At 46.0% G+C, this 25122-nt stretch overlaps 1 protein-coding gene across 1 annotated transcript in view; it reads left to right on the top strand.

Annotated features, from left to right (window-relative positions):
- The first annotated feature begins 901 nt into the window (after window positions 1-901).
- The window catches only part of LOC147726311 (uncharacterized), a 34847-nt gene continuing 10626 nt past the window's right edge, over window positions 902-25122 (top strand). Inside the window, exons 1-2 of the mRNA XM_086963451.1 lie at window positions 902-934; window positions 18192-18305. Coding sequence (XP_086819577.1) covers window positions 902-934; window positions 18192-18305 — 147 coding nt within the window. The remainder of the gene's footprint in view (window positions 935-18191; window positions 18306-25122) is intronic.

A 25122-nucleotide genomic window follows, 5' to 3' on the forward strand; every position in this document is an offset into this window, starting at 1 on the left:
CAGTTTCACACCCATTCCATAATTTGTTTACTTTCCTATTGTGAAAAGAGTCAAAGTCAGGTGCTGACTCCAGGTGCAGGTGGTGTATCTTGCTATGATATCATCAGGGGCTAAAGGGGGGGTGGGGAGGCTATTGTGTAGCAGCAATTATATAGCACGTACAGGCCCTATGTGGGACGCTGAATCATTAACCCTGGGAGATAGGTCCTCATGCCAGCTCCCCCTTTGACGGTCCTCCTGTCCACAGTCTACTACCCTCTGCTACCTTCGGTTTTTCACCTCCTCTACTCATTTCCTGCTTGCTTTCTGCTTCTTCACTGCTCGCTCCTTCTCTCTATTTTGCATCTTTCTGCTCGTTCTGCCCGTTATTTTGCCACTTTTTGCTCACTCCTGACCTTTATTTTGCCTCTTTATGCTAGTTCATGACCTTTATTCTGCCTCTTTTTCTCATTTTGGACCTTTATTTTGCCTCTTTCTGCTCGTTTCCCAATGTGTATTTTGCCTCTTTCTGCTCGTTTCTGACCTTCATTCTGACGTCGCATCCACAGTGCCAAAATACCCCTAGGGGTGAAAGTGTTGCGTTATACAAATATTGATTGATTGATTGATAGCAAGCTACACCTTGCATGGTTGGAGGTTGTTGTTTTTGTTTTGAGCCCATATGGAAAGTATTTTTATTCCATACGTGGTGACAAACAAGGTATGGATATCGTATTATGGGGAGAGGTAGCTAGAGTTGTGATGGTTGAGGGTTTGTGAAAGATACACACACAAATTATAAATATGGCAAGGACTAATCAGCTTAGCCACAGAGACGGCAGGATGCTGTGTACCCATACACCAAAAAGGGGGTAATCAAAGACGGCACCATAATCAATACAGCAACTTGTGCCAGGTAAATATGCTGTTGAAGGAGTACAAAAATGACAAAAGGGTAAGAATCAGGATTAGTCACATAAGCAGTAGTGTGCGCCATTTTGTTTTAATTTATGTTTCTTTGAAAGGTAGGAGCACTATTACTGCTGAACAAATACATCCAATGCAGGAGGAAGGATGTGGAAGAGCAATCATGGCTAGCAATCTGAACAGACTCTTTAAAAGGCCCAGATTAAACCTACTCCAGCTAGGCCGGAGGAAGTCAGAATTTTGAGCATGGGTTCACAACTAAATCCGCTCCCAGGCTCTCAAGCCTTTCAAAGGCGAACAAACACCAGGCGGGTGTTGTCACCAGTTCCTAATTTGTAAAGAAATGTGCCAGGGCCCTCTTTAGAAGGCCAGTGCAGCTTGAACCACCCATTGCCCCTGCCAGCGCCGCCGATGAGACTACCAATACTAGTACTTACTATCACAATTCTACAAGTGTGACAATTCATATTACTTCAGGCCCCAAAGCTTTAGGAATGGTTTGGACAGCTGTTATTAGTAATTTGTCATGTATATTGAATTAGTAACAACTGCTGTACTCATCTCAATAGGTTAAACAATACCACCATATGACAGAATGTGATAAGATTTGACAAATAGGTGCTGAAACCATCAGCTCAAATTAAGCACTGGTTGTCACTTTCACTTACTACAAGAGTACATGAAATGAAGCCAGGGATTAGAAACATGAATTCTTGATTAGAATTATTGATTGATTCTTAGCCATGGTGTACCCCTTGGCTGCTTCACTATGCTCAACTTCTGGCAGGCTATGCATTTATTTTAAGTAATATTACTATTTCTGAAATATTATTATTAACATTATTACCTATTTTTATATAATGGTTCAAACCCTACTGCTATCCTTTTCTAAGTGTTATAAAAACAGACAATACCATCACTCCATGTAGCAACCTCTGAAAGATGGAAGGCTGAGTCAAGTGGTATAAATGGAGACAATGTGCCTTAAAGAACCATTTTAAGAACGTCAACATTATTCTGCCTTAGTTGGCACATGAGAATAGTTCAAACTACAATATACACATCCCAAAATACAGGACTTGCTTAAAGGAATAGTGAAACTGTTTACTACAAAAAGGTCCATTCACAGTATCACCAGTTATACTGAGAAAAAGAGGGGCATCAAAAACAGTTATTTAAATCAAGGAATTTTCTGCTATGTACATTTGCTTTTAAAATATGTTAACAATGCAAATATGTATTCCTTAAGTAGATCAAAAACAAGCAATGGCAAAGCCAACAGGTCTGTCATTGACTACAAACGTTTGGCTTTGCCAATGTTTGTGAAAGCTTTTTGTAGAACTGTACAAGGGGGCGACTTTCTGTGTGTCAGTGCACATTGTGCAAGAGGAAAATCCCATCACTCAGAGAGAGGTAAGCCAGTGGCTGATGTATCCTGACCCTGTGATGAATGCTCTGGTGGGCAGAACAAAAATGTGAATGACAGCATACTAGAGGATGAAGAGAGTTGACTGAAACCCCTAAAATCAACAGAACTAAAAATCATTTTGTACAGTTTCTTTTATAAGGGGGTTGTAAAGTGAAGAATATACATTGAATTGTCGTTCTTGTGTGCTCAAATTAACTCAATTGGGGCTCTTATCATAGGTGCCAGACTACTTATATACCAAGGCGGTCTAGCACAGTGGGCAAGGTGCTACTTGAACATGGAAACCCTGGCAAATAGGACTGCGACCTTCAGTGCATCTTTGCTCTCGGTAAGCAGATCTTATAAAATAAATCTGAGGGCTCAACATGTATGTTTTTCATAAATACTTGTTCACATTGCTTACTATAGAACTGACACCTATTTTACAGGGAACCCAAATTTGTATTACGATTTTGAAATACGAGTGGTCTATCAAATTAGCCTAGTACAGTTTCGGCATTCCAACACACCGCATTAGCCATATCATAGCACATACGTCTAGGCCATCCTATTAAAAGCCATAAGGAAATATACCTGTTGCTGCACCACAGATGATCCAACACCAAACCATACTCTACCACACTGTAGAAATGTTCCACATCAAACTATAGCATACAATACAGCACCATTTTGAAAAATACCACTCTACAAAACAACACAATACAACTTACAGTCCAACTTACTAAAGCTCATTCACATTATACCTGATCCGTCCCTCCAACAAACCCCGCTATACCATGCCTCGCTGCCAATGCTGCATTGCAAATTTCAACTCCACATCACACCACCAAACCCCACATCCCAAAATCAGTCACCATATCTGTTAGAAACGGTGTAGTGAGGTGCGAAGCGGGTAGGCTAAACTCGGAGACATTGTGTAAAGCATCTGTGCAGCACACTCACAGGCGACACACTAGGCACACTACAAAAAGAGACCACACCAGGTTAGGTGAAAAAAACAGCATATGTATTTTGCAGAACACGTCATAAGGCAATCACAGTTGTGACACTGTGCCAACTGGCACCGGGTAGCAGTCTACAGGGGGACTATTTACAGGGCAAGGCCAATTGGACCGCTGCCGAACCAGCACAAGTACAAAGAAAGAATACATGTACTCATCAGTCATGACCGTAAAGCAGCCAGTAGCTCCTGGCAAGATCATCAGCCTTAGAATCATGGCAATAAACATTAGGCATAAACACAAAGTGTCACATGAGGCTTCATCATGAGCATAAATGCATGATACATGAATCCTAGGTCCAGTATGCATAAATCCAGCAGTACAGGCCTTCAGGGAAGAAAATCATTACCAGCATAGACGTACCACTTGAGGCATTTCAATAAGCACATGAGGATGAAGTGTAAAAAATAAATGTAAAGTCCATCAGCATTAGATGAATAACAGCAAGTAGCTTCTGGCAGGTACATGCTCGTATTTTAAAAACATTAGCATAAAAGCATTAGGCATAACATGTGAGTCTAAACATGAAGCCTCATAACATGGCATGAAAGCATTAAACATGCACACTAGGCATAATCATATGCATTAGGCATCCTTGTTGGCATGAACTTTAGGCAGAACACCAACAGCATCGGGCATACACATGAAGCCTAAAATGAAAACATCTGGTCAGGCATATAAACACACTATGCGCAAACCCTATTAGACTGGGGCCTAAAACCTATGCGCATGAAGGCAGACATCGGCAGTGGGCATTATCCGCAGTGTAGGAACATTATGCGTTATCATTAGGCATCACTCCCATTAGCATAAACACATGGGGCATCTCAATCACAACAACAACATTAACATACGCCCAGTATGCCTAGCCTTATCAACATTGCAAGGAAGATAAAAGCTTTATCATTAAGCATAAACCTGTGGGCATGAATGCATCAGCGTAAGTAGGAAAACATTATGCATAACATTAGGCCTACTCCTTTTAGCGTTGGGCACAATGGCGTTTGCAGTAGGTATAGGCTGAAGACCCTGTCATGCAGATCTCCAGCAATGTAGGCCTTAGGAAGAAAACATTATTAGCCTAAAGGCAACGTCATTAGCATAGCCCGGTCGTACCAAACACATCAGCATGTGCCATCTCAGTAGGCAAAAAAACAACAATATCATCAGTGTAAATACATCCCGCAGAGTCACCACCATCAGTGTAAAAGCATTAGGCACACCCATATGGGCATGGACAAACATAGGGATCTACCCCAACAAGGACGATTAGGCTTTGGCACCACTGCACATAAGGAGCCCCCCTTTGGGACTCTGAAACCACAATTGCCCACTCATTGCATCTGCCTACTGTCCAGCGGGCAGTTGGGTACGGCCAAGTTCCGGTGGTCCAGTTGGAGTCACCAACCGGGACTCGGGAATGCCCCAAAACGTTGCAGCTGCCTGCTGTCAGACGGGGCAGCTGTCAAATTAGCACAGGCACTACGGCGCCCTCAGAGCGGCACAGGGGGGAGGCGAGCACTGGTAAAGAGCTCCGACGCCACCCCCACCAAGCTAAACCTGGGCCCCACTCACCGGGAACTTGAAAGCTGTTCCGGTCTCTGCTCCAGCTTCCCGGAGACTTCTCTCGACGGGACTCCTCTCCTTCGGCCTCCGGGCAGGGGTCTCAGCTCACGGGGCTCCCATCAGCTCCTGGGAGCCCTGACCACAGCAGCACCTCTCCTGACTTCACCCGGGCCCCCTCCTGGGAACCAGGACTTAAATGGGTAGCTCGGAGGCTCCGGACAGCTTTGCTAGCCCCGCCCACAACCAGGCTTAAGCTTCCGGGTAGCCGCAGGCAGTGCGGCGGCCCTCTCCTTACTCGTGGCCCGGGCTGCGGCGGTGATTTGTGGCAATGCAGAAGCGCGGGGTGGGCACCCGCTACTAAAGTATGCAAAGCAGGGTGGGCACCCGCCGTTTTGTTACAACAAGAGCACGGCAAAACGCGGATGGGCACCCGTTCCTCCTTGGAATGCGGGGCTCCCCCTGGCACACAGGAGCCCTGCAGGGAATATAGATTCTCCTCCTGGGGCAAAACTTGGGGTGGGCTCCGGCTGTTATTTAAAATGTTCAGAGGCAGCCCACCCGCGGGTAGGATACCCGCTGTTTTCAATAACACACAAAGCGAGGTGGATAACCACCGTACTTTCAAATAAAACAGCTCTCCCTGGCAGCACAGCGCCACAGGATCCGTGCTCCTTCTTCTTCATGGGGGGGTACGGTACAGCGTTTACCATGCGCAAGAAGGCACCACAGCTCCAGGGACAAGAACAGCGCACAGCACAATTAAAGTATAGCGCTGCAGGCATCAGCCCCTCATCGGGCAACTTGGGTATATCGCTCACGAAGTGCTGGGGCCCAGGAATGCAGGTAGGGCCCCCCCTCAGGATAAAGCTGACGCACTCCCAAGGTGCTAGGTAGCAGGCAGGGAAGACCGGTCACTTTAAATATAATACCCACAAGGTGCTAGGGGAACATGCAGGGGGGTTCCCTCACCAGATGTCAGCTGCAGGATCCAGGCACCTCCTCTCTTTGGGGATAGATAGATATTGCTATGATAGCACCGCACTGAAGGCATCAGCTCCTCCACTGGCAATCAGGAAAGTAGGGCCTCCCAGGCGACAGGGAGTTGGGGAGGATCCAGAGTCCCACACAAGGAAGTAGTGCCCACACTCCTCACCTCCTTGGAATACAGGCAGTCAAAGTATAGTGCTCATGAGGTGCTAGGGCAGCAGAGCAGGCAGGCCAGGCTGAGAGAGATCAGCAGACAGTGGGCACTCATCAGTGCAGGACAGCAGCTCCGAGAAGCAGTCATCTCCCATAAAGTTGCACTCCTCCTGACATAGCAGTCTTCACTCCAGCAAAGGCTCTCACTGGCCCTGTAGACAACAGAGGGGTACAGATGGGCTCAGGGGCCAGCAAACAGGCCCTTGCAGCGGTACCTCCTGGCAGAGTGTCCCCTCTTAATCAAGTCCACGTTCAGTCTGAGTACATGGAGGCACAGCCCCCTATATATGCCCCCTCCCCACCTACCAGAAAGGGCCAGAACCTTCTAGAAGGCTCCTGGCAGTTCCAGTCCTAACTGTCACTGTGGGGGAGGTGTAGGGCACCCTATCACTTCGAACACTAGACCGCCAACCCACCGCAGTCAGGCGGCACAAAGCACACAGCAATGGTGTCCATTTTAAAAGTGACATTTCCTTCACTGGTGAAAATAAACCTCTGCACCCCATTGCGCAGCATTCAATCATGCATATAGGGCAAAAAGGGTAGGGGGAAAGGCGAAAAAGTTCAGGATGACCCTGCAAGTAGGGTCAAGTCCAACAATATCACACTATTCTACAGCAATCACACAGCATCTCACCATAGAATATTGTACCATACCATTCGACTTCGTACGTCCAGTACCATATAACCCTCCTTCACATTGATCAACATATGATCACTCTTTTCAATCTAACACTATCCCTTCATCCACGCTGCACTGTTTTATTCCACAAATAGTAAAGTATACAGCAGAACACTCTAATATATCATCCTACCTAACACTGCTTCAAAGCATTGGAAACCACATACAACTACCTCTGAATACAGTACACCTTACCTATACAGAACCATCCAACAGCACTCTAAGTAAAACAAAACTCAACAGAAGACCATACACCTAAATGCCATACCACTTAACACCATGCGACACAAACCAAAGTAAGGGAATCAACTCATAGACAGTCTCCCAATTAGAGTGAGGCTTTTGAGACATAAATCCCAAAAATTCACCCTCAACCTAGGCCAGTCCATCATCTTTTAAAATGGAACAGCATCAAGGTTCTATTGAAAATGGCAAACTCTAAAAAATATTAAACAATGTAAAATAAAATAATATTACATCCTTAGAACTTATACCATACATATTAAAACATTTAACATTCAATTGCTCTTATGCCTAAACCGCATCACTATGTAGCATTCTACAAAACTCCACAGTATTCAACAGCATAATAAACACATCCTACCAAACTGCAGTTTCCCAGATGTAAGAAATTGTGTTACTGGTTGAGGAGGGTAGAACCCATTAAAAGCAGCAACCAAATTCTTTTCAAGGAGAAGTCACAAGCAAACCCCAAATTAACCTCTGCTCAGCCCTCAGGTAACTTGGCACAGAGCAGTCAGACTTAACTCAGACACAATGTGTGAAGCATTTATGCAACAATTCAAACAGTAACACAGTGACAAAACACCACAAAAGAGACCCACAACAAATTTAGACAAATAGAGTTGTTTTTAATTAATAAAAAAAAGTACAAAACGAAAAGAATCCGATTAGTAAAACCGAAGCTATTCAGTCTTAAAGATATTAGTGAAAATGCGCCAAAAGGCGCAAAACGCCAACTGTGACGATCTGGTTATGCTCGAACGGGAGAAAGTCACAAATTCAGGCCAACCACAATAGAGCATGAGCCAGAGAGAGGGACCCAGTTAGGTCAGCAGAACAGAGCACCTTAAATCCTGTTTTGCTGTGCATTGGTGCAGATCAGGTCAAAGATGCGGCACACAGCTGAAGCGATGTGTCAGTTCCGGGCTGCGGAAAGGCTATGGTGCAAGGTCTTCATGTGTTGAAGATCTAGTGGATGATGGCTTGCGATGAATAGTCTGCAGTCGACAAGGCATTCAAGCAGGAGCTGGGAGGCTCTGATGTAGAGTCCGTCGTCATCGACAAGGCTGCGAGTACTTACAAGGGTCCAGGACTGGGGTGGCGCCCCCGAGCAGGGTAGACTCACAGATGGCAGAGTCCAAGTGCTGGATTCAAGGTTTTATGAACCTTCTGTCCCTGAAACTGAAGTCAGGAGGCCAGCCAACTTGCTGTTGGAGTCACTCAGGTGGACTCGGTTCAAGGGATGCAGGTCTAGTCCTTCTCGCCCAGGTAAAAGGACAGCTGGTCAGCATAGTAAGGCAGCATCACAGAAAGGCAGCATCACAGCAAGGCAGCAGTCTGGCAGAATGGCAGTCCTTCAGCAGCTAAACGTCCTTCTTTCTGGCAGAGCTTCCACGGGTCCAGAAGTGAAGAGTTGGTGTTTGAGATCCCATATTTATACCAAAATGGGCATTTGAAGTGGGGTCGAAGCTCCTAGAGGTTTCCCTTGGAAGTCTCCAGGCATCCTGTTTCTACTATCATGTCTCCAGGCTAACTACAGCCCTTTGTGTGGAGGCAGGACACAGCCTATTCAAGTGTAAGTGGGGCTGCCCAGCCCCTCCCTCTAATCCTGCGAGCGGTGGTCCATCCAAGCACACCCAAACTCCCTATTGTGTGTGGCTGTCCAGGAGGAATACACAAACTCAACTATCAGCTACATCCAGTCAAGTGAACCATGTACAAGCTAAAGGCATTAAATCGCTAAGACAGGAAAATGTGTCATTTTCAAAATTGTAATTTAAAATCTGACGTCAATAGAAGTTAAGATTTTTCATTACAATTCCAAAGAAACAAAACATGAACTAGGTAACTGGTCCCATTTGGAAATTACAGCTTATTAAATGTAATAAGGTCACTCCAATGTTAGTCAATGGGAGAGGTAGGCCTTGCTGCAGTGAAAAACGAATTTAACAGTTTTTCACTACCAGGACATGTCCTATCTTTTAAGCACACTTCACCCTGCCCCTGAGTTGTCCAGGGAAAACCCTAAAGGTGACATATGTATAAAAAAGGAAGGTTTGGGCCTGGCAAAAGGTTTATTTTGCCAGTTCGACATGGCAGTTAAAACCTGGTAGATAGAACCTGTCTAGAAAGGCTACAAAGGGCTGCTTAAGTGGGTGTCCCAATCAGTGCTGCACGCCCACCATTAGTATTTAATGTACTGGCCCTGGGCACATGTAGTGCCACTTCACTAGGAACCTAGCAGTTTAAACCCGCCCAGAAAGGCTGTAAGGGGCTACTAAGTAGTGGCACAATTGATGCTGCAGGGCCAAGAGTAGCATTTACTTTAAAGGCCCTGGGCAAATGTAGTGCTGCTTCAGTAGGAACTGAGAATAAATTAAATATGCCATTTGGGGACCAGCCAATGTTTTAAGGACTGAGCACATGCACTTTAGCACTGGTTAGCAGTGGTAAAGTGCACAGAGTCTAGAGACCAGCAAAAAAGAGATCAGTAAACACAATAGAGGAGAAAGGCAAAAGGTTTGGGGGGAAGACACCTAAGGCTGTCAGGTCAAACACCAGATCACTTCACAACTCACCACACAGTCCATATATCATAGATCATGGACACTGAAGCACTATGTCGTTGTCACATAGGCCACCTAAGCTTTTCCCTATTCACATCTTACTTATGGAATCTTGAAAAGAGTGAGACCTTTGATAATTGAGGGCATTTTGAAGCAGCCTGCGCTGAAAACGTAGGTACCCATTTTAGGAAAAGGTAAATAATTGCTGAAACACGAAAACCAGACGAAACATTATACCTAACAACAATCTTCTAGTATACTGTTAAACCTTTAAAGACATAATACATACTATGTAAACCTATGATAATATTGGCCTAGAATTTGTACATTTGGTATCAGGCTACTTAATGACAACATTGATGCAATGATGAATATTTGTTTATATATGGATTCTGGACAATTCAAATGCAATTTAAATTCATTACACAATTGTGAAGGACATCAGACACACCTGCACCTGATCTTTAATGCTCAGGTTGTTCCTGGTCCATATAGCGCTTTGGATGAATATTTTGTCCTTGAAGATTTTAAAAACCCTGTAACTCCATTAGGTTTGTCTGAAACTTCTCTAAATGTAGCTATGTATTTTTACCACTTTGCACATGTTCTATCCACTGCCACCTGCTAACAAGACCACCTGACTTCCCACCCCAGCTACTCTCATGGGATCTGAAAGCTTGGATGTGCCAGAATTTACAAATCTGTCTTACTTAACTTTAACCCAATCACCTACGCAGAGTTCTACGGATTTTGTGTTTTTAGGGTTTGTTGCAAAGCGACCTACACTATGCGTTTCTAGAAAATGTTTGTTTTCTCTCAACTTTGGTTTGGCACTATCTTGTACCTTACCTTCTACAATGTTCACCGTCCACATTTGTTTCATAGCACATACTGCAACTCTTCCCCTCATCTTCTTAAATAGGGCTTTGTCTCCAGGCACACTAGGATTTGTGTAACATACTCTTTCTCAGTTTAATCTTCAATCTTTACCATTGGCACTAGATAATTGAATGACCTCAACCAATATACTGATCCATCTCACCACAATCCCATTACTTTGTGGATAACATACTGAAGCATGGATGTGTTCTGTGCCATGACTAGGAAGAAATGTCATATTCTCAGAAGACATCAATCGTTCTCCATTTTGGTTACAATACTGTTTGGAAAATCCTCTCTTTTGAGAACTTCTACCTTGAAATTAATGACAATCTTAGATGCCACTTGATTTGCATTCTTAACTTCTTGCCACTGAGACATCTGATCTATTAAAAAGAAAAAGTATTTCTTACATTCCGTTATGCGCATTGGTCCATCAATATCTACAATATCTAGCCATGCTAGGTTTAGAAGGCACGTAAAGACTTGGCTATTCGAACAATAACTAGAATAGCCAGTAATTCCTTGCCCTCATTTTGCTGTGTCTCGGCGCCGGGAAACCCTTTTTGGGTAGCTGTTGCGCCTTACAAATTAAAAAAATTAAATAAAAATAAAATAAATATCTAATAAGACTCTTTCCCATGCTCTACTTGATCTGAATGGTGGTATTTTGGGATGGTCAACTACCTTTCAACGATTTACCACTTAACTCAAAATGAGTGCATGATCGACCTGACCTCGTCAGAGCCGGTCACTCCACCCGCCGCGTGGCCCATCCCGAGTGTGCCCGGTCTCCGCTGCCAGTAATTGTATTTGCTTCACTGTTGTGCCAGTATTTGTATTTGTATTTCGCGTCCACTGTTGTGCCCCTGATTTCGTTTTCGTTGCTTCCACTGTTGTGCCCCTGATTCTTTTTGTGCTTCTACCGCCGTTTTCTCCCGCTGTTCCACCCCGCTCCCCGCTCCCTGCCGCTGCTCCCCCGTGGCCCCACCCCCGTTTCCTTCTGTTCACCGCTCCCCTCCCCACTCGCCACCCCGCTCCTGCCTCCCAGCTGCTCCTCCCTCGCTCCGCCCCCCGACTCTCCACTTATGGCAGAGTCCAGATGTACGGGCAGCGATCACGTGCAGCGGGCGTGCCGATGGTGCGCCGTAGGCGCGCCAAAGGCAAGCCCCTCTACGCCCATCCGTGCCTGGACCTCGCCCAGCGCCAGAACCCCTGGCCCCCGCAGATGCCAGCCCACCTGCCAGACTTACGACGCCGCCACCCTCAACGCACTCAACACCGGCCGGATCCCCGGCTGCTACCGAGCCACCCCAAGACGCACCCACGGACTCTTCACCTGCCAATCCTGCTAATTCTCATGCATCCGAACCTGTACCGCACCCGCCAAGCCGAGCACCAGCAGCAACCACCTCAAGTGCATCCTGCTCAACACCCGCTCCATCCACAGACACGCCGTGGAACTCTGGAACCTGCTCGACACCACTTCTCCAGACGTTGCCTTCCTCACGGAAACATGGATGAACGCCTCTTCAGCGCCCGACATCGCCATCGCCATCCCGAACGGATACAAGATCACCCGAGGGACCGCATCAACCAGACAGGAGGAGGCATCGCCATCGTCCACAAGAACACCATCCGCATCACGACCAACTCCGACGACACCCTCACAGCCGCCGAACATCTTCACTTCCAGATACACACCGACCCCAGGACCACACTCAGAGGTACCCTCATCTACAGACCCCCAGGACCCCGCACACAATTCAGCGAAGACATCGCAGACTTCATCAGCCCACACGCCCTCTCCTCCGCTGACTACATCCTCCTAGGGGACCTCAACTTCAACCTGGAGAACAACAATGACAGCAACACCACCACCCTGCTAGACAACCTCGCCAACCTCGGACTCAAGCAACTGGTGAACACCCCCACCCACTACGCCGGACACACGCTTGACCCAGTCTTCTCCTCCAGCAAGTACATCTCCTTCAGCCACTCCACCGGACTCCACTGGACAGACCACAGTTGCGTCCACTTCAGCTTCAGAAGGACCAGGACTCACCACCATCCGCAACAGGTTCCCCGCAGGAGCTGGAAAAAGATCACCACCGACCAGCTCACCACATCCCTGAGCCAGAACCCTCCCGCCAGCTCTACGGACCCCAACCAAGCAGCCAACAGCCTCACACAGTGGATCACCAACTGCGCTGACGACCTCGCACCTCTGAAAAACCATCCCAGCAGGCCCGGCAGCAAAAAAGCCTCCTGGTTCAACGACGATCTCAAGAACTCCAAGAAGAACTGCCGTACCCTCGAGAAAGCCTGGCGAAAACACCCGACTACAGACAACATGACCGCCCTCAAGCACGCCTCCCGCAAACACCACCAGCTGATTCACACCACCAAGAAGACAGCATTCAAGGAACGACTAGACAACAACGCACACAACAGCAAGGAACTCTTCAACATCGTCAAAGAGCTCTCCAACCCCAGCGCCGGAAACAACGACATCACTCCCTCACAAGACCTCTGCGACTCACTCGCCTTGTTCTTCCACAGCAAGATCGCCAACATACCCAACAGCTACGACGCACAGACCACGCACCCAACCACCGAACCGACGCCCCCCCACCACCACCCTCCGCGCCTGGACCCCGGTCAGCACCGAAGACACCATCTTCACGATGGACACCATCCACTCCGGATCACCAACCGACCCATGCCCCCACCACGTCTTCAACAAAGCCGACTCCGCCATCGCACCCCAACTCCGGGACATCTTCAACTGCTCCTTCAACACCGCCACCTTCCCAGAGAGCTGGAAGCATGCCGAACTCAGCGCCCTCCTGAAGAAACCATCAGCAGACCCCACCGACCTCAAGAACTACTGCCCCATCTCGCTCCTCCCTTTTCCTGCCAAAGTCATCGAGAAGACCGTCAACAGACAGTTTGCCGCCTTCCTCGAGACAAATGGATCCCTTGACCAATCACAGTCCGGCTTCCGAGCCAACCACAGCACCGAGACCGCCCTCATCGCAGCCACTGATGACATCCGAACCCTGCTCGACAACAGGGAAACAGCGGCCCTCATCCTCCTAGACCTCTCCGCAGCGTTCGACACTGTCTGCCACCGCACCCTAGTGCAGCGCCTCAGCAACATCGGAATCCAAGAGAAGGCACTAGAGTGGATCATCTCATTCCTCGCCAGAAGAACCCAGAGAGTCCGCCTCCCCCGTTCAGATCCGAGGCCACCAAAGTCACCTGCGGCGTACCACAAGGATCATCGCTCAGCCCCACCCTCTTCAACGTCTACATGATCCCCCTCGCAGCCATCGCACGCCAACACAACCTCAACATCATCTCCTACGCCGACGACACCCAACTGATCCTCTCCCTCACCAACGACCCAGCCACCGCCAGAACCAACCTACACGAAGGGATGAAAGACATAGCCGAGTGGATGAGAAACAGCCGCCTGAAACTGAACTCAGACAAGACGGAAGTCCTCATCCTTGGATCATCACCCTCTGCCTAGGATGACTCCTGGTGGCCCCCTGCCCTGGGCAGCGCACCCAAACCAACGGACCACGCACGCAACCTGGGCTTCAGCCTGGACTCCTCCCTCTCGATGACTAGACAAGTCAACGCCGTCTCATCATCATGTTTCAACATCCTGCGCATGCTCCATGAGATCTTCAGATGGATCCCCTCCGAAACCAGGAAGGTCACCCTGGCACTCGTCACCAGCCGACTGGACTACGGAAACACCCTCTACACCGGAACCACAGCCAAACTACAGAAAAGACTCCAACGCATCCAGAACGCCTCCGGACGACTCATCCTGGACATCCCCCGACACAGCCACATCTCCGGACACCTGAGAGACCTGCACTGGCTCCCCGTCACCAAGAGAATCACAATCCGACTCCTCACCCACGCACACAAGACGCTCCACGACCTGGGCCCCAGGTACCTCAACAACCGCCTGACCTTCTACACTCCCACCCGCCAGCTTCGATCAACCAGCCACGCCCTCGCCGCCGTTCCACGCATCCGAAGAGCCACCATGGGAGAAAGATCCTTCTCCTACCTGGCAGCCAAGACTTGGAACTCCCTCCCCATCCACCTCCGTCTGACCCAAGACCACCTCTCCTTCAGGAAGCAACTCAAGACCTGGCTGTTCGAGCAATAGCGGACCCCCCTCCCCCAAGCGCCTTGAGACCCTCCGGGTGAGTAGCGCGCTATACAAATATCTTGATTGATTGATTGATTGATTGATCTTTCCTTGTCCCCAGAGTTTCTGCCTTCACTAGGCCATCAGAACCCACTTCTCACCTTTCTATTTGATACTACTTTTTGGACCAGGCCCGCTTTGCAGGCTCATACTTTGTGTTTACCTTTTTATTTTGCTTAATTTGTTTTTGTTGGCTTTAGGACTCTGTGCCCTTTATCACAGCTAATCTGTTAAAATGGTTGTGTTCTCTCCTTTAAACATGGTAAACATGGCTTACACCCAATTGGCACATATCATTTACTTTGACGACCCTAGTCAAGTGATACAACATGTACCCAGGGCATGTAAACTAAATTCCATTAGTGGGCCTGTAGAACTAATTGTGCCACCCAATAAAGCGCTAAAGCAGCTTTTTAAAACATGCCTCAGGCCAGCCGTTGCAGCCTGTGTTCAGTTTTAAACTGTCATTTTGACCTGGCTAAAAAGAAAACTCCCAGGCCTAAATCTTCCTTTTTAATGCATATAAGTAACCCCACGGGTAGGCCCTAAACAGCCCGTTAATCTGGGTGCAGTGTATTTAAAAAGTTGGACATGTAATTTCAAGTTTTACATATCATGGTAGTAATAAAATCCCTTCAATTAGTTTTTCAGTACTGACAGGCCTACCTCTTCCATAGTATAACACTTTATTACCTTATTACATTTTATAAGTGATAACATTTGATTGGGGGCAGGTAAGAATGTCTAGTTTGGTCTCAAATGAATTGTAATTTAAACCCCTTTTTTAACGGTGAAGTCGGATTTTGAGGCACAATTCTGAGAAAGCTACTTTTCGAAAGTTTACATTTTCTTGTCCAATCCATTTGGTGGCTGCAGTCTTTATCCTGGGTCGCATGACTGTGCGTAGTTGGCAGTTGGCCTTTGTGTTTTCCAGACTGTTTCACAAAGGGGGATTGGGTGTTGGCAAGATGGGCCATCCTAAGCTGATGGCTGTCAGCTAGCTCACTTGCAATGAGCACCCTTACTAAGGACTTTGCAATAGTCTATTGTCATCCCAGGGTGCCAGGGTAGGGGAAGGAAGAAAACTCCAGAACCAGATGTGGGAGAAAGCCTAGAAGTTTCTCCCAATTCAAAGTTGGCACCAGGAATAAATATTGGACCCTCATACCAACTCTTTAAATCACTTCTGGCCCTGCGCAAGACTTACCAGAAGAACCTCTGTGCTGCCCTGCTCCTGGAAGGACTGCCCAAATGCAATTATGACTTACCTTCTGCCCTGTTTCCTGAGAATAGAACACTGGACGTTCTCCTTCAGCCCAGAACCACCAGAGTGACTCCATAGGCTATCTGACTGGCCTCTTGTTCTGAACTACAGGAACATACGTTCCAGAGAACTGTCCTGCATCCGCCCGCTGCCTAGACTCAAATGGACCTGCCTGTGCCCTGCTGCTGGCCTCTGCTGGAGTGAGTCCTGAACCCCAAGAGGTGCCTGTCAGGTCCTGACTCATTTGCTTGCCTTGGTATGTACTCCTCCTGGCCCAACTGTGGGCTTCCCCAGACCGTATGCAGCGCATTGCAACTTGAAGCAGCACAATGCAGAACCTTGCTTCACAGGATCTCGACGCTCCTCGAAAGAACCTGCAGAGGGCGATGCAACTCAATGCAGAATCTCACATCACTGCCTTTGCAGTCCTCAATGTAATTGACTCAGCGCGGCGCAACTCAACGCAGGACCATGCATCAAAGCTCCTGCAGTACCTTATCGGAACCGACGCAGCCCGACGCAACGCCCTGCATCAAGTACATAAGGTACTATTCTCAGTGAGACTAACCTGGTACCTGTACCTAACCCACGTTCCATCGTGGTCAGCCACAACTTTGTGCCAGTCCAGAATGACCAAATAACCCAAGTTGGCGCTTTCTGGTTTTTGGAGCTGTTTTCATTTTAAACTTTCAAAATTCATAACTCCAGTTCTCCTGATTGGATTGTTCTCATTTTGGTGTTATGTAGTGTGTTAAATTGTACTCTATTAGTCTAAATTGGAGAGGGATTTTTCTTGTGTTGTGTTTTCACTTTATTACTTCTTGTGTGCTGCATAAATACTCAACACATTGCCTTTAAGTTCAGCCTGATGCTTTTGTGCCAAGCTACCTGAGGGTTAAGCACAGGATAATTTAGTGGAATTTAGTGACTTTTGTGATTCACCCTCATGAGGATTGTGGTTGTTGCAAGAGAAGGGTCTCACCTACCTCAACTACGCACTGTCTCACACTATTCATTCCAGGAAGTCCTTCATGAGCCATATCTAGTCATTTGTCTTAGATATTCTCAAACTACCAACTGTTCATCCGCGTCTTTAATAGGTAAATGTGACAAACAATCTGCTAGAATGTTTCTGATTCCTGCAATATATTCTACACGAAAATTAAACTCTTGAAGTTGTACTGTCATGCTGTAATTCTAGGTGTTGCTGTTCTGCATCCTTTTGTGGTAAACAACTCAACTTAAGGATGATTTTCATTTATTACCGTGAATATGGAGTCATATATACATATTTTTGTACATTGTTTAGTAGGAAAAACATTTTTTTCCTACTAAACAATGTTTTAAAATTGAAAGTTTACGTTTATCTGTGTGAATGTTCACCTACAATAACTTCTAAGTAATCTTCAAAATATTCTTTCCCCTGTACCTATTCACCTGGAGTCTGTAAAAACAAGTTGTAGGTGCTATTATACGCTTCATTACTTCACTATCGCTTTGAGGCGTAAACATGGTGGGCCTCATTTATGAAGGCCTTAACGCCATTGGTACATTACTTTTTCCCATTTTAAAAGTGACGCACCAGCGGCGCAAGATCTTCATAAATAAGGCCCGGTGTGTATATCACAGTGACACATTTTCTTTTTTTTAAGGTCCCACTTACAGTGGATATGCTAATTCGTTCCCAATTAAAGATGGGCTCCACACTTACTTTGCGTTTCGAGCGCGTGCGGTTGCAGGTTTCTCACAACCAGTGTGAAGATCTGCTCTGTGCGCAGACAGCTGATTGATGTCCTTGCATTGACACTGGCGCTAGGGTCTGTCTGGCACTCCTGAAGATATGCTGCCTAGGCCAACTGACAACTTCTAGAACCTGTGTGTGCTGATATCACAAATAGAGTCAGTAATTATAATAATATAGATCACAAAGCAATTATTTTCAATTATAAAGTTCATCCAAAATAGTCTCCAAATGATGTCATTCAAAGTACTTATCTTTATTCAATGTGTCTCCGATTTAAAAGCAGCTGATCTTTAGCTGCTCGGTGTGGTATTAACTTAATCGCAGAACATAAACGTTCCACACATATTTCAGAAAGAATAACACATATTCACAGCATATATTGCAATAGCTCATTAATTTTCTTCTTTTTCCCTAATAGCATGCACACCTCAGCGCTGTACATTTACATTCCCTTGTTTTCTTTTCCTTCACAGCACCCCAACACGCTAGGTCTTCAAGTTCTTCGATTAAATTCTTCTGCGATTGTTACACCTCATTCTAATACCAATGCCAATGGAATGGGATACGTCATAAGAGGTTGTGGAAAGGTAAGCACTGGAAAATTAAAGTGAGAACATGTGTAATTATATGACCTTTGTGTCCCACACTGAATACTGAGGTAGGAATGAGAACAGCTATTTTTAAAGAAAAGAAGAAATAAATATAACTCAGCACTCTGGATGCATACCAGTGTTTAAAATGCATTTATGATATGACCACATGGTGAGGATCAATGTCAATCCGGGATTGTCCTTAGAAGAAAGCAATAGATGGTCCTGGATGGTGTCTATAACCAATAATTTATTATTTTATTCTTCTTATAAAAACAAAATCCATTCCTTTGTAGGCAAAAAGGGATATCCAAAATGGAAAACCAACTTTTCTTGTCCTCTTGGGACCACTTCAGGGCTTAAGAGTTCTAAGCAAACAATGTAGTGCTATTAGAATGTTAAATATGCTTTATGTATATTTACAGGCCTTTTTTGGTATAGCAATACCTCATAGGTTTTATGTTGTAAAAAGGAATACCTCACAGGTGATCTTGATGCTCCAGATACAGCCAGGTGGCAAATAGTTCGGGCCCCTGGATTAATGGGCTCCCGCAGGATGCTGAACAGTGTGTTCTTGGCATGCTAAAAAGGCCTTTGAGTATACATGAAGCATATTGAAAATTCTAGTACTACTACATTGTTTGCTAAGAACTCTTAAATGTTCCTAGCCTTCTAATAATGAAGGTTGGACATTGATCCTCACCATGTGTTCATAAATGCATATTAAACGTGTGTATGCATCAAGAGTGCTAAGAAATATTTCAACTGTAGTCAATACTTTATCCTTGACAGAGAGTTTATGGTGGCTGATCCTTCATACTCGTGCACCTGTTTCATTTGTTGTTGTTTACTTTTATGGCTTTGATAATTAGGGGATAGTGGTAAAATGTAAAAAAAATGTAAATTGATACTTGTATAGCACACTACTCACCCGCAAGGGTCTCAAGGCGCTTGTACGAATACCGCTGTGGAACCCATCCTGGCTTTCCCTGTGAGGCGTCCACTCCTGGGCACCCCCAAGGTGGAGGCCAGACATCCTTAGCGTTGTGGGGGCCGTAGTGGAGATTAAGCAAGCTATTGCCCAGAGTTGCAGAGAGGGACTCCATGATTGGAATAGGCACTGAGGCGAGAATTATCAGGTCCGTGGAATTTTTGAGCTCTAACCATTGACCACACCTGGTAGGTGTGGTCTTCGTTTGTCTTGCCCCAGCCATCAATCGTTAATTATTTTTAAAGATAAATCTTCTCAAGCGTAAAAGTCGACTCCCAAATACCTACAGTTAAAATGTAAACAGCAAATCAAAACATCTTAGAATTACTAATGTTCATTAGCTTGCAGTAGTATAACAAGCATTTGCAATGCAATCGGTCTCTCCTTTGGGACCTTATATTTATTTAGCTATGCAGCACATTAGCCTGGGTGCTGAAACGTCTACTGTTCTTTAACACTGATGGAAAGTAAGCACCAAACTGCGTGACACACCTGGTATGGGAACATATGGAGAGAAATATTGCCTTTCAGTGGGAAATGGTATAGTCCAAAGCTCTGTTTTTAATATAAAATCATGGCCTTCAGCGGTCATATCACTGGAATGACAAGATTTGAAAAAATATATATATTGTCTACGGGTGCTTGCGAAAAACAATTTCTATTAACAGGAATCTAGAAAATGCTAAACTAATTCTGGTATTTTACTGACCTCTGCTGGTTGTTTTCTATCAAGAAAGTTAAAAAGAGGCTTTTGCCAGAAATATCAAAAAAGGAAAGTCCCTCAGCAGAAAGCAATTCTGGTATTATACGGACCTCTGCTGGTCGTTTTTCATCAAGACAGTTAAATAGAGGCAGTTGAACAGAAAAAAGTCCCTAAGCGGAAGCAGAAAAGTCCTAGGGCTGATCTCCAGGGCCCACAAATTACACACACATAAAAGTATATACTAAAGTATATAAGTATATACTAAAGTATATACAAGAGGTCTCGAATGCTCGACCAAAAAATGGTAGATGAACAAATCATTAGTTCAGACAATATCTCAAACATTTCAATACACTTTGAGAGTTTTTACCATGTGTGGTTTAAAAATGTAAGTTTCTAAAATAACAAGCAAAATGTTAATTGTTTATGGTATTTTTATTGCGATTTTTATTGCGATTTTTGTTTGTACCTGTATGTACAGACCAAATGCAATAAACATCCCCTTCCAGGCTAATAGAACCTATTACGTTCAGGCTGGCTGACAGCTCAAAAGTTTGAATGCTTTATTTATATTTATATATTAGCTTTGCATTGGTTATGGTTAGTGTTAGAAATCGGGTTTCTGGTTGGCAGAGGTATGCACCCTGTGCAATAAGGAACCATATCCTAATCAGGCTAAGTCAGATACACATCCTAAATTAACCTGTGCTTACTGGTAGCTTGGCACAGGGCAGGCAACCTTAATTTAAGAGGCAACGTGTAAAATATTTGTGCAACACTTTAAACAGTAACACAGTGAAAACATCACAAAAAGACTCCACACCAGTTTAGAAACACTACTTATATTTCTATGAACAAAACAAGCCCAAAACAACAAAATCCATTTTGTGGAAGTTGAGTTATAACTTTTTTTTTAAATAATTCTTTTTATTAAACAACATGAATCGACATAAGTTACATGAATCAGGTAGATAGATCAGAAGCAGGAGGAAGTCATTAAACAACATTTTTTCAGGCACTGTGACTACAGGGATTTAGCAATGATACATCACTGGATACATTCTTTATGGTGAGGACACGTCGTCAGAGATGGGGCTACATGGGGGACTACAAATCTCCCCTTGGTATGTGTTTCATGCCCCCCAGATTTGGGACCACTTCCTATGGCATTCGCTCGCTGTGTATACAGTTTTCTCCCAGAACATACACCAGTCCATTTGTTTCTTCCATTCTGTTATTGTTGATGGGGTTGTGGCTCCCCAGAGCTGAGCAATATTTTTTTTTGCTACCATGATGCCCAGTGTTACCATGGTCCTACCCATCCTGCTCAGGTCAGTGGGTTTCCCACACATTCAGTAAGCACCTTTTCGCTTCTAGGCGGATGGCCAGACCCAACACTTCACCAAGAACTGTATGTATTTGCTGCCATTATCTCTGAATGTGGTCACATTACCATAGGATATGCATAAACGTTCCCTCGTGACCACATTGTCTACGACATTCACCCCCTTCTGCCCTTTCCATTCAAACGATGCAAGGTCCAGTAATGTATACCCTGTGTAAGATTTTGAGTGGGACAAGCCGTAGTCCTGCCAAAATGGGCACTTCCCTGGGGGAGGACAGTGCCAATCCTCATCGTCCATTTCAAGGCCATCCCCTTCACAAATTACCCAAAAAGCGTGGAGAGGGTCCGCCATGTTGTTTATCAGCTTTTTGTATCAATCAATCAATGAATCATTTGGAAAGCGCACTACATACCCGCGAGGGTCTCAAGGCGCTGGGGGGGGGGCGCGCTACTGATCGAACAGCCAGGTCTTGAGTATCCTCCTGAAGGTCAGCAGGTTTTGGGTCTGTCGTAGGCTCAGTGGGAGGGTGTTCCATGTCTTGGCGGCGAGGTGGGAGAAGGATCTCCCACCGGTGGTTGTTCTTCGGATGCGTGGGACGGTGGCGAGTGAGAGGTCGGCGGAGCGTAGCCGACAGTTGGGGATGTAGAAGGAGAGCCGCCTGTTGAGGTAGGTTGGGCCGATCTTGTGGAGTGCCTTGTGCGCGTGGGTGATGAGCTTGAAGGATATCCTCTTGTTGACGGGGAGCCAGTGTAGGTTTCTCAGGCGGGGGCGTGATTTGGCCGTGGTGTGGTACGTCAAGGATCAGTCGTGCCGAGGTGTTTTGGATGCGTTGTAGTCATTTGATGAGCTGGGTCGGAGCTCTCCCGCAGAGGGCTTTTCCGTAGTCGAGTCTGCTGCTGACGAGGGCCTGGGTGACTGTCTTTGTTGTATATGTCGGGATCCATCTGTAGATCTTGCGGAGCATGCGGTGGGTGTTGAAGCAGGAGGAGGAGACGCCATTCACTTGCTTGGATATTGAGAGTGTTTAGTCGAGGATGATTCCCAGGTTTTGTGCGTGGTCGGTGGGTGTCGGGGCTGACCCCAGTGCCTTCTGCCACCAGGAGTCATTCCAGGCTGAAGGGTTAGAGCCGAGGATGAGGACCTCGTGCTTGTCGGAGTTCAGCTTCAGATGGCTGGTCTTCATCCAGTCGGCGACGGCCTTCATTCCTTCGTGGAGGTTGGCTTTGGCGGTGATGGGGTCCTTGGTGAGGGAGAGGATCAGCTGAGTGTGGTCAGCGTAGGAGATTATGTTGAGGTCGTGCTGTCGGGCTACATGAGCGAGCGGGCCATGTAAATGTTGAACCGCGTCGGGCTGAGAGAGGATCCCTGGGGTACGCCGCAGATGATCTTGGAGGCTTTGGAACGGAATGTGGGGAGGCGGACACTCATAGTTCTGCCGGAGAGGAAAAAGGTGGTCCAATCCAGAGACTTGTCTCGGATCCCTGCGGCATGGAGGCGTGCGTGTAGTGTGCAATGGCATTCAGTGTCGAAGGCGGCAGAGAGGTCTTGGAGGATGAGTGCTGCGGTTTCGCCGTTGTCCAGCAGGGTCCTGATATCATCGGTGTCGGCGATGAGGGCAGTCTCAGTGCTGTGGTTACTGTGGAACCCTGACTGGGAAGGGTCTAGGATTCGGTTTTCTTCGAGGTATTGGGTTAGCTGTCTGTTGATGGTTTTCTCAAAGACCTTGGCCGGGAAGGGGAGCAGAGAGATGGGCAGGAAGTTCTTGAGGTCTCTTGAGTCTGCCTTAGTTTTTTGTAGTAGAGCGTTGATCTCAGCGTGTTTCCAGATCTCTTAGAAGGTCGTGGTCTCGAGGGAGAGATTGATGACGTTGCACCGGTCGGGTGCGATGGAACTGCTTGCTCTGTTGAAGACGTGGTGCAGGAATGGGTCTGACGGAGAGCCGGAGTGGGTTGTGTGCATGGTCTTGATGGTGTCATCGATGCTCACGCTGGCCCAGGCTGGCAGGGGGTCGTGGTCGATGGTCTGTGGAGGGTCTGTTGTCTTGCTGTCTGTTGGGGCTGTCTGGGTGTTGAAGCTGTCGTGGATGTCTGCTATCTTGCAGTGGAAGAAGGTGGAAAGGGAGTCGCACAAGGCTTGTGACAGCGGGATGTCGTTGGTGTTGGAGCTGGGGTTGGAGAGTTCCTTCACAATGTTGAAGAGCTCCTTGCTATTGTGTGCGTTGTTGTCGAGGAGGTCTTTGAAAGAGGTTCTCTTGGCCGCCCTTAACATGTTTGTCTTTTGTGACATGATGTCGAAATAAAGACTTATTTGATTTGACAAGGGAATCTCTATGAGGAGGAAGGTGTCAGCTGAATCAAGTTTAAGGGCCAGGTGAGAAGCACCAGTGTTCAAGCATGAAGCTCAACCCTCTGGGCAAAAGAAATCAGCAGAGAAGTGTCCTCTCAATGAAGCCAGGACAGGGTTTGCTAAACTATGCTAAGGAGCACACAATAAAAGCATGAAAGATGTTTCTAGAAGACCCTTCATATCAGTTCCCACCAAACTAACCAATTTCTAAACAGTGTTCTCTGGGAGAAGATAGACTCCCTCGTTTCCCATCTTCAAACAAAGAGCCACAAATCTGTTTGTCCTTGAATGTATCATCGTTCTGGTCTACCTGGTACAGGAGGCTCCTGTCACCTTCTCAATCTTCTCATCGGAAGCCAAGTTCTCATTACTGCAGCTACTTATCAATCAAATGCAATAAACCCATTCTAGCTAATGAGGCATCTTATAAGATACCTACTGAGGAGAGACAAACAAGACACTGGCAAACTTTTATGAAAATGCAACATGGTCAAGTCAGGCAGGTTACAGATAAGGCTAACATTTGATTGAAAATTGTTTCGAAATTAGTACAGTCAGCTTAAGTAAATACTGAGTACATTGAAAGAAGGTATACATTTAAAATGAATGCACATACATTGACTATAAGACAGCTAGATATACTTCTTGCTGTGAAATTTGGCCACTTACTACATTTGATTCATAATATGCACACCGATTAATATGGTTAAACACACGTTGAGTGTATACGTTGCATATATAGAGATGAGACTCTAAATTATGCTACTCCAAAAATACAAACAACAGAAGTCCAACAAAGGAGCAAAACAGAAGAGTAAGGCAAATACCAGCACAGATTAAAGACATAGGCTGAAAACCCCCAGTTAGAAGCCACACCAAACAATCACAATGATGCCAGGAGAATCACGAAACAGAAAGTCCGGGAAGGAAAATAAAAGTGGCAAAAGAGCTCTAAACGATCACAGTGCCAAAGAAGCTGCACCTAGTAGCACAGAAAAAGGTATAACTAAATCTGGTAAGGGGAAAAGTCACAGATTATTTTGAGGCAATCTGAAGCATAAACGTGGAATAACCCTCAAGGTGCAAGGCAAAGAACAAAACTGGAAGTGAGGAGACACAATCAGAGACACATGTACCCACAACCATCCCATAACCTGCCATGCAGATTTTAGGGAAGCAATGTATGCAATTAGGTATAGCTTTCAAACACCTAACCAGAGGAGGTCAAACACAGAAGATGTAAGGAGGTGTATATAACACAAAGTAAGAATCTAAAAATAAATGCCATAAAAGACAAACAATGAGAGAGAATCTTACATTGCCCAAGAAATTAACTGTAGCACAAAACGGCAAAGACCTACTTGAATTGAGACCTCAACAGCATAGCAAGAGTTAGAGTACTGCATTTCTAGAGTACCTGAGACACCA

This window comes from Lissotriton vulgaris, chromosome 3_1 (genome assembly GCF_964263255.1).
Source record: "Lissotriton vulgaris chromosome 3_1, aLisVul1.2, whole genome shotgun sequence".
In the NCBI taxonomy this organism is placed as follows: domain Eukaryota; kingdom Metazoa; phylum Chordata; class Amphibia; order Caudata; family Salamandridae; genus Lissotriton; species Lissotriton vulgaris.